This window comes from Oncorhynchus kisutch, linkage group LG13 (genome assembly GCF_002021735.2).
Source record: "Oncorhynchus kisutch isolate 150728-3 linkage group LG13, Okis_V2, whole genome shotgun sequence".
Taxonomy (NCBI): Eukaryota; Metazoa; Chordata; class Actinopteri; order Salmoniformes; family Salmonidae; genus Oncorhynchus; species Oncorhynchus kisutch.
In genome coordinates this window covers 39,835,178-39,849,765 of record NC_034186.2, presented here as the reverse complement: position 1 = coordinate 39,849,765, position 14,588 = coordinate 39,835,178, and the positions used below count along the sequence as shown (strand labels likewise).

The window sequence follows — 14,588 nt, the reverse complement described above, 5'->3', positions numbered from 1 at the left end:
AAACCCACAGTTTCATTAGCTGTCCGGGAGGCTCGTCTCAGACCATCCCGCAGGTGAAGAGGCCGGATGTGGAGGTCCTGGGCTGGCATGGTTACACATGGTCTGCGGTTCTGAGGCTGGTTGGACGTACAGCTAAATTCTCTAAAATGATGTTGGAGGCTGCTTATGGCAGAGAAATTAACATTAAATGATCTGGAAATGGCTCTGGTGGACATTCCTGCAGTCAGCATGCCAATTGCACACTCCATCAAAATGTGTGAGGTCTGTGTCATTGTGTTGTGTGACAAAACTGTACATTTTAGAGTTGCCTTTTTATTGTCCCCAGCACAAGGTGCACCTGTGTAATAATCATGCTGTAATCAGCTTCTTGATATGCCACACCTGTCAGGTGGATGGATTATCTGGGCAAAGGAGAAATGCTCAATGACAGGGATGTAAACAAATTTGTACACAACATTTGAGAGAAATAATATTTTTATGAGTATGGAACATTTCTGGGATCTTTTATTTCAGCTCATGAAACATGGGACCAACACTTTACATGTTGCGTTTTATATTTGAATACGTTTCTTACTCATTTTTTCTCTGATTGAAAAGTTCTGTTACCGAAATCTTTCATTTGTTAAGGAAAAGCATTCCTGATTCCCTCAGCCTCACTCTTATTACGTGACACTTATGCATCGCATGCACGTGACCAATAAGGCCTGACCTATAGCATATCATAATCACATCAATAAAAAACTCTGAACACAGTAAAACATGTGAAATGTGAAAAATGGTGCCGATAGATAGGGCAGCCGAGCTTCTAGCCCCTAGGCAACTTTGCAGTATTTTGTTTTTATAATGTGTTATTTCTTACATTATTAGACCAGACATTTTTTGGTGTTATTCCATATAGCCGGGAAGAACATTTGGATATCAGAGCAGCGGTAACTCACCAGCATTTCCTGAATTGGATCAATTGTTCGTACCCCTCAGGGAAATTGAACTGATTACAGAGGCTGACCCAAAACATTGCCGGTGGAGAAGAGGTACCCGGAGGCGCGCACACCACCCATTGCTTCTGAGTATATTACTCTCTAGTGTTCAATCTCTGGATAATAAAGTTGATGAGCTGAGGGTGAGGATTTCCTTCCAGAGGGACATCCGGGGTTGTAACATACTCTGTTTCACGGAAACATGGCTCTCTCAGGATATACTGTCTGAGTCCATACAGCCAGTTGGGTTCTAAGTTCATCGCGCAAAAAGGAATAAATATCTCTCCGGGAAGAAGAAGGGTTCATGATTAACTACTCATGGTGTGATTGTGATAACATACAAGTCCTTTTGTTCACACGACCTAGAATACCTCACAATCAAATGCCGACCGTATTACCTCCCAAGATAATTCTCTTCGGTTATAGTCACAGCCGTGTATATTCCCCCTCAAGCTGATACCATGACGGCCCTCAAAGAACTTCAATGGACTTTATGCAAACTGTAAATCACATATCCTGATTCCGCATTTATTGTAGCCGGGGATTTTAACAAAGAAAATTTGAGAAAACACTACCGAAGTTCTACCAACATATTGACTGCAGTAATCGCGCTGCTAAAACACTCGACCACTGCTACACCAACTTCCGGGATGCCTCAAACAGGAAGTACATGTGCTAAGGACTATTCAGTGCTGGTTTGACCAATCGGAATCCACGCTTCAAGATTGTTTTGATCACGCGGACTGGGATATGTTCCAGGTAGCTGGAATAACATTGACAAATTTACTGATACGGTGACTGAGTATATTAGGAAGTGTATAGGAGATGTTGTACCCGCTGTGACTATAAAACCTACCCTAACCTAACCAGAAACTGTGGATAGATGGCAGCATTCACTCAAAACTGAAAGCGTGAACCACCGCATTTAACCATGGCAGGGTTACTGGGAATATGGCAGAATACAAACAGTGTAGTTATTCCCTCTGTAAGACAATCAGACAGGAAAAACTTCAGTACAGAGACAAAGTGGAGTTGCAAATCAATGACTCACGGACTTACAAAAGGAAAACCAGCCCGTCGCGGACACCGATGTCTTGCTTACCGACAAGCTAAACACCTTCTTCGCCCGCTTTGAGGATAACACAATGCCACTGACACGGCCCACTACCAACGACTGTGGGCTCTCCTTCTCCATAGCCGATGTGAGTAAGACATTAAAGCTTGTTAACCCTTACAAGGCTGCCGAGCCAGATGGCATCCTTAGCCATGTCCTCAGAGCATGCGCAGACCAGCTGGCCGGTGTGTTTACGGACATATTCAATCTCTCCCTATCCCAGTCTGCTGTCCCCACATGCTTCAAGATGGCCCCCATTGTTCCTGTACCCAAGAAAGCAAAGGTAACTGAACTAAGTGACTATCTCCCCATAGCACTCACTTTTGTCATCATCAATTGCTTTGAGAGACTAGTCAAGGATCATATCACCTCTACCTTACCTGACATCTTAGACCCACTTCAATTTGCTTACCGCATAGATAGATCCACAGACGGTGCAATCGCCATCGCACTGCCCTATTCCATCTGGACAAGAGAAATACCTATGTAAGAATCCTGTTCATTGACTATAGCTCAGCATTCAACACCATAGTACCCTCCAAGCTCATCATTAAATTCGAAGCCCTGGGTCTGAACCCCGCCCTATGCAAGTGGGTCCTGGACTTCCTGACAGCCACCCCCAGGTGCTGAAGGTAGGAAGCAACACCTCCACTTCACTGATCCTCAACACTCCCCTTGCTCAGCCCCCTCCTGTAGTCCCTGTTCACCCTTGACTGCCGGGCCATGCACGCCTCCAACTCAATCATCAAGTTTGCAGACAACACTATTAGGCTTGATTACCAACAATGACGAGACAGCCTACAGGAAGGATGTGAGGTCTCTGGGAGTGTGGTGCCAGGAATGTCAACAAAACAAAGGAGATGATAGTGGACTTCAGGAAACATCAGAGGGAGCAGTCCCCTATCCACATTGACGGGACCACAGTGGAGAAGTTGGAAATCTTTATGTTCCTCTACGTACACATCACTGACAAACTGAAATGGTCCACCCACCCCTCCTTCAACCTAAGGAGCCTGAAGAAATTTGGCTTGGCACATAAAACCCTCATAAGCTTTTACAGATGCACAATTTAGAGAATCCTGTCGGGCTGTATCACCGCCATGTACGGAAATTGCACCGCCCGCAACCGCAGGGCTCTCCAGAGGGTGGTGCGGTCTGCCCAACGCATCACCGGGGGAAAACAACCTGCCATCCAGGTCACCTACAGCACCTGATGTCAAAGGAAGGCCAAAAAGATCATCAAGGACAACAACCAACCGAGCCACTGCCTGTTCATCCCACTATCATCCAGAAGGCGAGGTCAGTACAGGTGCATCAAAGCTGGGACCAAGAGACTGAAAAACAGCTTCTATCTCAAGGCCATCAGACTGTTCAATAGCCATCACTACCACATTAGAGGCTGCTGCCTATATTCATAGACTTGAAATCACTGGCCACTTGAATAAATGGAACACTAGTCACTTTAATAATGTTTACATATTTTGCATTACTCATCTCATATGTACAGTGGCTTGCGAAAGTATTCACCCCCCCTTGGAATTTTTCCTATTTTGTTGCCTTACAACCTGGAATTAAAATAGATTTTTGGGGGGTTTGTATCATTTGATTTACACAACATGCCTTGTAAAACAAACAAGAAATAAGATGAAAATACAGAAAACTTGAGCATGCATAACTATTCAACCCCCCCCCCCCCCAAAGTCAAACCTTTTGCAGCAATTACAGCTGCAAGTCTCTTGGGGTATGTCTCTACAAGCTTGGCACATCTAGCCACTGGGAGTTTTGGCCATTCTTCAAGGGAAATCTGCTCCAGCTCCATCAAGTTGGATGGGTTCCGCTGGTGTACAGCAATCTTTAAGTCACACCACAGATTCTCAATTGGACTGAGGTCTGGGCTTTGTCTAGGCCATTCCAAGACATTTAAATGTTTTGGACCACTCAAGTGTTGCTTTAGCAGTATGCTTAGGGTCATTGTCCTGCTGGAAGGTGAACCTCCGTCCTAGTGTCAAATCTCTGGAAGACTGAAACAGGTTTCCCTCAAGAATTTCCCTGTATTTAGCGCCATCCATCATTCCTTCAATTCTGGCCAGTTCCCAGTCCCTGCCGATGAAAAACATCCCCACAGCATGATGCTGCCACCACCATGCTTCACTGGGATGGTGTTCTCGGAGTGATAAGAGGTGTTGGGTTTGTGCCAGACATAGCGTTTTCCTTGATGGCCAAAAAGCTACATTTTAGTCTCATCTGACCAGAGAACCTTCTTCCATATGTTTGGGGAGTATCCCACATGCCTATTGGCGAACACCAAACATGTTTGCTTATTTTTTTCTGGCCACTCCTCCATAAAGCCCAGCTCTGTGGAGTGTATGGCTTCAAGCGGTCCTATGGACAGATACTCCAATCTCCGCTGTGGAGCTTTGAAGCTCCTTCAAGGTTATCTTTGGTCTCTTTGTTGCCTCTCTGATTAATGCCCTCCTTGCCTGGTCCGTGAGTTTTGGTGGACGGCCCTCTCTTGGAAGGTTTGTTGTGGTGCCATATTCTTTAAATTTTTTAATAACGGATTTAATGGAACTCCGTGAGATGTTCAAAGTTTCGGATATATTTTTATAACTCAACCCTGATCTGTACTTCTCCACAACTTTGTCCCTGACCTGTTTGGAGAGCCTCTTGGTCTTCATAGTGCCGCTTGCTTGTTGGTGCCCCTTGCTTAGTGAATTGCAGACTGTGGCCTTTCAGAACAGGTGTATAAACTCAGCAAAAAAAAGAAATATCCACTCACTGTCAACTGCATTTATTCTCAGCAAACTTAACATGTGTACATATTTGTATGAACAAAACAAGATTCAACAACTGAGACATAATCTGAACAAGTTCCACAGACATGTGACTAAGAGAAATGGAAGAATGTGTCCCTGAACAAAGGGTAGGTCAAATCAAAAGTAACAATCAGGATCTGGTGTGGCCACTAGCTGCAGTGGTGTACAGGCCTCGGTGTAACGCTCATTCCTTCGACGATAAACACGAATCCAACCATCACCCTGGTGAGACAAAACCACGACTCGTCAGTGAAGAGCACTTTTTGCCAGTCCTGTCTGGTCCAGCGACGGTGAATTTGTGCCCATAGGCGACATTGTTGCCGGTAATATCTGGTGAGGACCTGTCTTACAACAGGCCTACAAGCTCTCAGTCCATCCTCTCTCAGCCTATTGCGGACAGTCTGAGCACTGACGGAGGGATTGTGCATTCCTGGTGTAACTCGGGCAGTTGTTGTTGCCATCATGTACCTGTCCCGCAGGTGTGATGTTCGGATGTACCGATCCTGTGCAGGTGTTGTTACACGTGGTCTGCCACTGCGAGGATGATCAGCTGTCCTTCCTGTCTACCTGTAGTGCTGTCTTAGGCGTCTCACAGTACAGACATTGCAATTTATTTCCCTGGCCACATCTGTAGTCTTCATGCCTCCTTGCAGCAGGCGTGAGGCACGTTCACGCAGATGAGCAGGGACCCTGCGCATCTTTCTTTTGGTGTTTTTCACTAGAAAGGCCTCTTTAGTGTCCTAAGTTTTCATAACTGTGACCTTAATTGCCTACCATCTGTAAGCTGTTAGTGTCTTAACGACCGTTCCACAGGTGCATGTTCATGAATTGTTTATGGTTCATTGAACAAGCATGGGAAACAGTGTTTAAACCATTTACAATGAAGATCTGTGAAGTTGTTTGGATTTGTATCACTTATCTTTGAAAGACAGGGTCCTGAAAAGGGTATGTTTCTTTTTTGCTGAGTTTATATACTGAGATCATGTGACACTTAGATTGCACACAGGTGGACTTTATTTAACTAATTATGTGTCTTCTGAAGGTAATTGGTTACACCAGATCTTATTTATGGTCTTCATAGCAAAGGGGGTGAATACATATGAACGCACCCCTTTTCTGTAAAAAAAAATGTATTTAAAAAAAAAGTACTTTATTTAATTTCACTTCACCAATTTGGACTATTTTGTGTATGTCCATTACATGAAATCCAAATAAAAATCCATTTAAATTACAGGTTGTAATGCAACAAAATAGGAAAAATGCCAAGGGGGTGGATACTTTTGCAAGACACTGTATATACTGTAATCCATTCTATTCTACTGTATCTTAGTCTATGCCGCTCTTAATTCCATTCCTTTACTTAGATTTGTGTGTATTGTCGTGAAATTGTTAGATATTACTACACTGTTGGAGCTAGAAACACAAGCATTTCGCTACACCCGCAATAACATCAGCTAAACACGTGTATGTGACCAATAAATCTAATTTTATGTGCCCACTCTGGTATTGGCACATGCACGCTAGCCAACAGCTTGCAGATACAGCGCAGATATAGCCTACTACATGATGAGATTATGGAGAAAAGTGCAAGATTTTTTGTTGGTCAAATGGCAGCCAAGCATTGATCGTCATGTCACCAGAATAAGACCCTCGATATTTATTATATAGGAGTATAAAGCGCATCACTGTGCACTTTCACCACCCTGTGAAGTTCATCATAACTTATTTCATTTGTAGCCTAATAAACTGCATGCTTTGTCATGATGTTATGAAAAAGAACATCTGACATGTAGGCTACTTTACTCGCATAAAAAGGTTGAATGGAAACCTGGTTTAATGTCAAGCCATTTTGAGGATGCTGGAATGATATTTTGGATGAACATGTGCATGCCTACAGGAGACTTTTGAAGTGGCCGAATCAGATTAAAACATTGTGACTGATTGTGTTTCTGCCACATTGTAAAAGGTCATACAATTTAAAAGTTAAATTATAAATATTAAGGCTATATTGAAGCTTTTCAGAGTAGTTCCACAACTGATCCAAATCTTATTAAATAGTCAAATCAGGGCTTTTGAGACGTTATTCAAATGACATTTTCACTGCAGCCTAGAATAGAATTGTATTGTCCCTAAACATGATCAATAGGGGGAGCTTTTTGAGATGTGTGTCATGTCTTCACTGTTCACTCACACAGTACCTGGCCTCTCTGCTGCCTATCAGCTATTCTTATTTGTTCTTGTGGGTTAATATTCAAAATTGATGCAGCTTTGAATGCTTTTATGTGTGGTATGATTGTTAGCCTGTTGCAGATCTGGACAAACTATCCAATAAGCACTATTGTCACAATGAATGGTGGATGGAGGGCAGGATGAAACGTTAGACTAGTAGGCTATACTGACCTGTGGTATAGTTAAGCAATAAGGTCAGAGGGGGTGTGGTATATGCCCAACATACCACTGCTAAAGGTTGTTCTTAGGCACGACGCAACGTGGAGTAGCCTGGATACAGCCCTTAGTCGTGGTATTTTGGCAACATCACTGCACTCTATACTCTTCTGTAAACTGATCATCTCTGTATACCCATCGCAAGACCCACTGGTTGATACTTATTTATAAAACCCTCTTAGGATCCACTCCCCCTATCTGAGATATCTACTGCAGCCCTCATCCTCCACATACAACACCCATTCTACAAGTCACATTCTGTTAAAGGTCCCCAAAGCACACACATCCCTGGGTCACTCGTCTTTTCAGTTTGCTGCAGCTAGCGACTGGAACGAGCTGCAATAAACACTCAAACTGGACAGTTTTATCTCACTCTCTTCATTCGAAGACTCAATCATGGACACTCTTACTGACAGTTGTGGCTGCTTTGTGTGATGTATTGCTGTATCTACTTTCTTGCCCTTTGTGCTATTGTCTGTGCCCAATCATGTTTGTACCCTGTTTTGTGCTGCTATCATGTTGTGCTGCTGCCATGTTGTGTTGCTACCATGTTGTTGTCATGTGTTGCTGCCATGCTATTTGTTGTCTTAGGTCTCTCTTTATGTAGTGTTGTGTTGTCTTTCTTGTCGTGATGTGTGTTTTGTCCTATATTTTTTATTTATTTATTTAATCCCAGCCTACGTCCCCGCAGGAGGCCTTTTGCCTTTTGGTAGGCCGTCATTGTAAATAAGAATTTGTTCTTAACTGACTAGCCTAGTTAAATAAATATTATTATATTCCACAAACCCATGAGGTGCCTTATTTCTATTATAAACTGGTTACCAATGTAATTATAGCTGTATAAATAAATGTTTTGTCATACTCGTGATATATGGTCTGATATACCACGGCTTTCAGACAATCAGCATTCAGGGCTCAAACCACCCAGTTTACAATCAAAGTTAGCACACTGAAAAGGAAAAGCATTGTGCATATGGGAAGTACCAATACACCTTAATTTAGGGGAGGCGCATGCTAGCAGATTAAGAAATTTGGCTAGGATGGAAGAAATTATATAGTAAAACCTGCAACTAGCGAATGTAACTAGGGGGAAAATACACTACCCTTCCCTGTGCCCAATAAAGAAAACACACAACCCTCCTCAAAGCAACAAAAAAAGTCTGCCAAACCCACCTTCCCCAGTAAATTGTGATGTGTCCCTAAATTCCCTGTTGAAAAAAGATTGCTGTCTGAGTGCAGTATAACTGCAGTACACTGTAGTATAACTGTGGTTAGAATGCCGTAAAACTGCAGTATGCTGCAAATACTGCATCCAAAATAACACAGTTATAACTGTGGTTAGAATGCCGTAAAACTGCAGTATGCTGCAAATACTGCAACACAGTTATTTTTACTGCAGACATTTAGCATTGTAACAGCAGTTACAGAGTAGTATAACTGCATCTCAACTGCAGTACACAGCTGAAAAGTTCAAACAAAACGATATTAGCGACGGTATCTGTATCAACCGGGTCAAGTATCCTAGTTTGGAACATGGAGATAAAGAGCAATTCGATTCTTACCATGGATATCTTTCTGAGCGATATTCTGAGTTCGAATGAGCGAGGACAAGCGTCGGACATCTCCCTTGAATACACATTCATGGACTGGAAAGTCTTCACGGGTTCGTATGATAGGGTTTTTGTTGTTATCATCGATTACGTCCGCCGTTGATAATGTGTTAGTGTTTGCATTTATCTGCGATTGCTGATTCTGATGTTGTTGCTGTGCCGATGGAGATTTGACCAACTTGTGATTGCTAAAGATTTGACTTGCTTTGCCTTTATTATTATTCTTGGTTAAAGTAAATGTCCCAGTTGCAGCCTCCTCGTCCGGTTCCAGTAAATCCTCTTCTTTGCTCGGTTTATGATCCTTGCGCAGGGAGCGGATCTTTTCTCCGGTCATTTTCTAAACAATTGACAGCAGAACGGAGGGTGCCGTTGACGATGACCCTCTGGGCAAATAGATGTATTTCGTTGGCAAGAATGCAAATGTTAGTTCACCCAAAAACTGTAGATTGCATAACATGAAAACCACAAATTCTTCAATGAATACAATGAAATAACAATGCAATTTAAATCGGTAGCAAATACTCCACAATAACTAAGTAACTACCAGAACTCTGTCCCCTTCTTCTCATTGACGAAACTGTCCCTGCATAAGCGGCTCCTACAGAGCGCATCTGCCATCTTCCGCCATCAGTATCGCGAGAGTTTACAACGGTTACAGATTTTACATGATTTATTATCTGGTGGTTACATTGTATCAGGGGATATTACAAACCAATGTGGTTACAATATTACAACCCAATAGCTACAGTGTTCAGGCCTACTCATAATGAAATGCATTGGCTACTATTATGCACACTAAGCATCAATAAGTTATTAATATTAGTTTAAAAAATATATATGTTGCAAAGCAAACTAGGACACTAGCAACTACAAGTTAAATTCTAGTGTTCTCAAAAAAGTTAATGGTTACAACACTTGACTGACAGACACGCACAGTCAGTGGAATTCTATGCATTTTATGTACACTTTGACAATAACAACATCGTGTTGGTTGTGAGGGCCACCACCGACCCAGAAGATTGGGTGATTTCACTCTTCAAGGATAATGTCAGTAAAGTCTTTAATTGGGTCAATACCGCAAGGCCGCGGGGCCCGATGGTATTCCAGGGTGCATTCTCAGAGCATGTGCAGAACAGCTGGAAGGTATGCTCACGGTAATTTTCAACCTCTCCTTGTCCCAGTCTGCAATTCCCACGTTTTAAGATGACAACCATCATTCCTGTTCCCAAGAAAATGACACACTGCTCAACTCATCTCAACCATAGACCGATATAGCATCCACAGTTACAACTCATAGGTGACACTTAAGACTTGTTCACACTGAAGGCCTTAATGCTTGTTTTTCACATCTGTTTTGGAATGATGATGGTCCAAACAACATGTTACAAGTAACTAAATCAGATTTATGTTCAGACAGTAGTCATTTGCATCTGGGTCATACCTGAAATTGTGATAGTACAAACTGGCCATGACTGACCCAGCAGACTCAGACCAGCTCTGCCACGTCAACTCCTCTCAAGGAGCCACAATTGGAAGGCACGAGGAGTTTCTTCGTGGTCTCATGGAAGGGTTCCAGACCTTGGCCGAACGCCACGACCAAGCATTGAACACAATGCTAGAGCAATTCCGTGGGTTGTCTACTATGCAGCCTACCACGACGGTAACCTCCCAGCCCCTCAGTTACCCGGCTGGTAGCAGCGCAGTCACCATTGTTTCCCGGCAACCCCACTTAACTCCCCCGGGGGAGCACTTAGATGGAGAGTTGGGCACCTGTTGAGCGCTTCTCGCTCAGTGTTCACTCATCATCGAGCTGCAGCCCTCATCCTTTCCCTCAGACTGCTCTAAGATAGCATACCTCATCACACTGATGTCTGGGAGGGCTCTCGCCTGGGCTACAGCAATATGGGAACAACAGTCGGCCGTATGCTTCAGTCTGGAGGAGTTTGTGGCAGAGGTAAAGAAGATTTTTGATGCTCCGTTGTATGGGAGAGAGGCTGCCCGGAAGTTACTCCAGCTTCGGCAAGGCTCCCACAGTGTAGCAGACTACGCAGTGGATATCTGCACTTTGGTAGCTGAGAGTGCCTGGAATCCGGAAGTACTGTTCGACATGTTCCTGCACAGATTTTCGGAGTAAGTAAGGGACGAGCTTGCTGCCCAGGAACTACCGACGGATCTCGACTCGCTCATCGCCTTGACAATTCGGATCAATGGGCGACTACGAGAACGAAGGAAGGAGATTCGATTTCACTTGCCCGTCCAAGGATTCCACCTCGCCTCTAAGGTATCCTGGAAGTCCCCGATGGCTCTGTTGCCGAGAGAACCCAAGGCTTTCCGAGTTTCCCCGGGCAACTCCAAAGACTGCTGATCCACCTCTTCCCCAAACCCATGCAACTAGGCAGAGCTAGGCTGTCTCCAGCTGAACGGCTATACAGGCTTCACACTAAGAGCTATCTGTATTGCAGGACTACTGGTCATTTTGTCTCCACCTGTCCACTAAAAGACCAGGCTCACTGGTAGGAACGGGTACTCTGGTGGGCCATACGGAGAAATTTTCCTCTCCCCTTGCATCCCTTTTCATGCCATGTTGCTGTGGGGGAACCAGTCGCAATCTCTCCGGGTACTCATTGACTCTGGGGCTGATGAGAGCTTTATGGACGCTACCCTGGACATTAGAGCACTGGACGGGCGCTCTATAGGCCAGGTCACCCACAATTACCACCCATCAATCTACGTGTGTCAGGGAACCACAGCAAGACGATCCAGCTCCTGCTCTTTAAGTCTCCTCAGGTTCACGTGGTATTGGGATTCTCCTTGCTCCAGCGACACAATCCCTTATTCACTGGTCTGCCGGTGCTATCATGGGCTGGAGCCCGTTCTGCCACGCCCATTGCCTGAAGTTAGTGCAGCCTGCCCCGGGACATCTTCCTGGGGCCTCAGAAGTTGCCCCAGACCTCTCCACCATTCCCGCGGAGTACCAGGACCTCCGGGAGGTGTTCTGTAAGGCCCAGACCACTTCGCTGCCGCCACACCAACCATATGACTACAGGATTGTTTTTCTTCCAGGCATCACTCCGCTACGGGGACAACTGTACTCTCTGTTGGGTCCAGAGACCAAGGCTATGGAGACCTACATAGAGGACTCCCTAGCTGCTGGGTTCATCCGTCCTTCTGCCGGTGCAGTGTTCTTTGTGGAGAAGGACAAATCTCTGCGCCCGTGCATCAACTACCGATGTCTCAACGACATCACGGTGAAGATTCACTAACCGCTACCTCTCATCTCCTCGGCCTTCGAGCCGCTCCAGGTTGCCACCGTGTTATCCAAGCTGGGCCTACGGAACACCTACCACTTGGAGCGGATACGGAAAGGGGACGAGTGGAAGACTGCCTTCAACACGGCCAGCTGCTACTACGAGAACCTGGTCATGCCCTTTGGCCTTACCAACGGCCCTGCTGTGTTCCAGGCTCTGGTTAATGATGATCTCTGTGACATGTTGAACCGGTTCGTCTTCATCTACCTCGATGACACCCTCGTCTTCTCCCGCTCCACCCAAGAACATGCGCTCCGACAGATTCTCTAATGCCTCCTGAAGAACCAGCTTTTTGTAAAAGCAGAGAAGTGCAAATTCCATCACTCCACCAACCCTTTTCTGGGTTACATCATCACTCCAGGGAGTGTACAGATGGATCCCAGGAAGGTTAGAGTGGTGGTGGATTGGCCCAAGCCTACGTCCAGAGTACAGCTGCAGCGTTTCCTGGGTTTCGCCAACTTTTATCACTGCTTTATCTGGAGCTACAGCACACTGGCTTTCCCCCTGTCTGCACACACCTCTCCCAAGGTTTCGTTCATGTGGTCCCCAGCTGCTGACTGGGCGTTCCGGGATCTCAAACACTGCTTCACCACAGCTCTCATCTTGGTTCATCCTGACCCGTCCCGCCAGTTTGTAGTGGAGACCGATGCTTCGGAAGTCGGAGTGGGGGCTGTTCTGTCCCAGCGGTCTGCCCTGGACCTCAAGTTGCATCCCTGCACCTTCTTCTCCCACCCCCTCAACGCCACAGAGAGGAAATACGATGTGGGGAATCGTGTGCTTCTTGCGGTGAAGATGGCATTGGAGAAGTGGAGGAACTGGCTGGAGGGGGCAGAACATAACAGATAACCAGATGTCCGTGCCTGACGTGGGCTCCCGTTGGACCCTGGCTTTTGTGCGACAACGCTTTTGGTGCACTACCATGGTTTCTGACGTCTCCGCATTTGTTGCCGCTTGCACGGTCTGTGCACAGAACAAGACTCCTCAGCAAGCTCCGGCTGGATTCTTCCAACCTCTGCCTGTCCTTCACCATCCCTGGACTTTGTCACCGCCACCTTGACCGTTGTGGATCGGTTTTCCACTTCATTCCTCTTCCCAAGTTTCCCTCTGCCAAAGTGATGGTCCAGCCCATGGTGCAGCACGTCTTCCGGATCCATGGACTGCCAGCTGACATGGTCTCCAACCGGGGTCCTAAGTTCTAGTCCCGGTTCTGGAAGGCGTTCTGCACCCTCATTCAGTCGTTGGCTCGCCTATCCTCCGGGTTCCACCCCCAGTCCAATGGCCAGTCGGAGCGAGCCAACCAGGACCTTGAGACTACTCAATGTCTGCCATGACCCCCCAGGGGGCAAATCTGTGGTGGCTCTATAGCTAATTATCTGCCCTTCGGGGTGGAATCCCTCAAACTCTTCCCCTGGTTTACCGGCCCATTTCCCATCTCCAAAATCATTAGCCCCTCTGCTGTTCATCTTCTTTTGCCCCGTACCCTTCATATACTTCCCACCTTTCATGTGTCCAGATTTAAACTCATGTCCCACAGCCCTTTGTCTCCTGTTGGTTCAACCTTGGGGCAAGGGGGTTCCAGTACCTTGTTGACTGGGAGGGTTATGGCCCGGAGGAGAGGTGCTGGGTCCCCACCAGAGACATTCTGGACCCAGGCCTCATTGCAGATTTCCAACACGGCACCCCGGTCATCCAGGTATGCACCCAGGTAGGATGCCAGGTGGCGCCCCTAGAGGGGTGGTACTGTCACACCCTGATCTGTTTCACCTGTCTTTGTGCTTGTCTCCACCCCCCTCCAGGTGTTGCCCATCTTCCCCGTTATCCCCTGTGTAATTATACCTGTGTTCTCAGTTTATCCGTTGCCAGTTCGTTTAGTGAAACCTTCCAGCGTTTGTCCCCATGCTCCTGTCTGTTTGTTGCTCCTGTTTCCTAGTCCTTCCCGGTTTTGACCCTTCTGCCTTCCCTGACCCTGAGACTGCCTGCCATTCTGGACCCTTTGCACCTTCTCTGGATTACTGCCCTCTGTCTGCCTTTGACCTGTCGTTTGCCTGCCCTGTATTCAAAATATACTTTAGTTTTTTCGACACTGTCTGCATCTGGGTCATACCTGAAACGTGATAATTGGACATGATTTGGAAAGGCACACACCTGTCTACATAAGGTCCCACAGTTGACAGTGCATGTCCGAGCAAAAACCAAGCCATGAGGTCCAAGGAATTGTCTATGGAGCTCTGATACAGGATTGTGTCGAGGCACAGGTCTTGGGAATATTGAGTTTGGGTGGTGGACCATTCTTGATACACACGGGAATCTGTTGAGTG

General features: G+C 45.9%; 1 protein-coding gene across 1 annotated transcript in view; it reads right to left on the bottom strand.

The window, feature by feature from the left end:
• The window catches only part of LOC109902408 (ankyrin repeat domain-containing protein 13C-like), an 81,406-nt gene extending 71,826 nt beyond the window's left edge, over positions 1-9,580 (bottom strand). Inside the window, exon 1 of the mRNA XM_031786239.1 lies at positions 8,915-9,580. Within this exon, the coding sequence (XP_031642099.1) occupies positions 8,915-9,296 (382 nt within the window). The 5' untranslated portion in view covers positions 9,297-9,580. The remainder of the gene's footprint in view (positions 1-8,914) is intronic.
• Between the last annotated feature and the right edge of the window lie 5,008 nt (positions 9,581-14,588).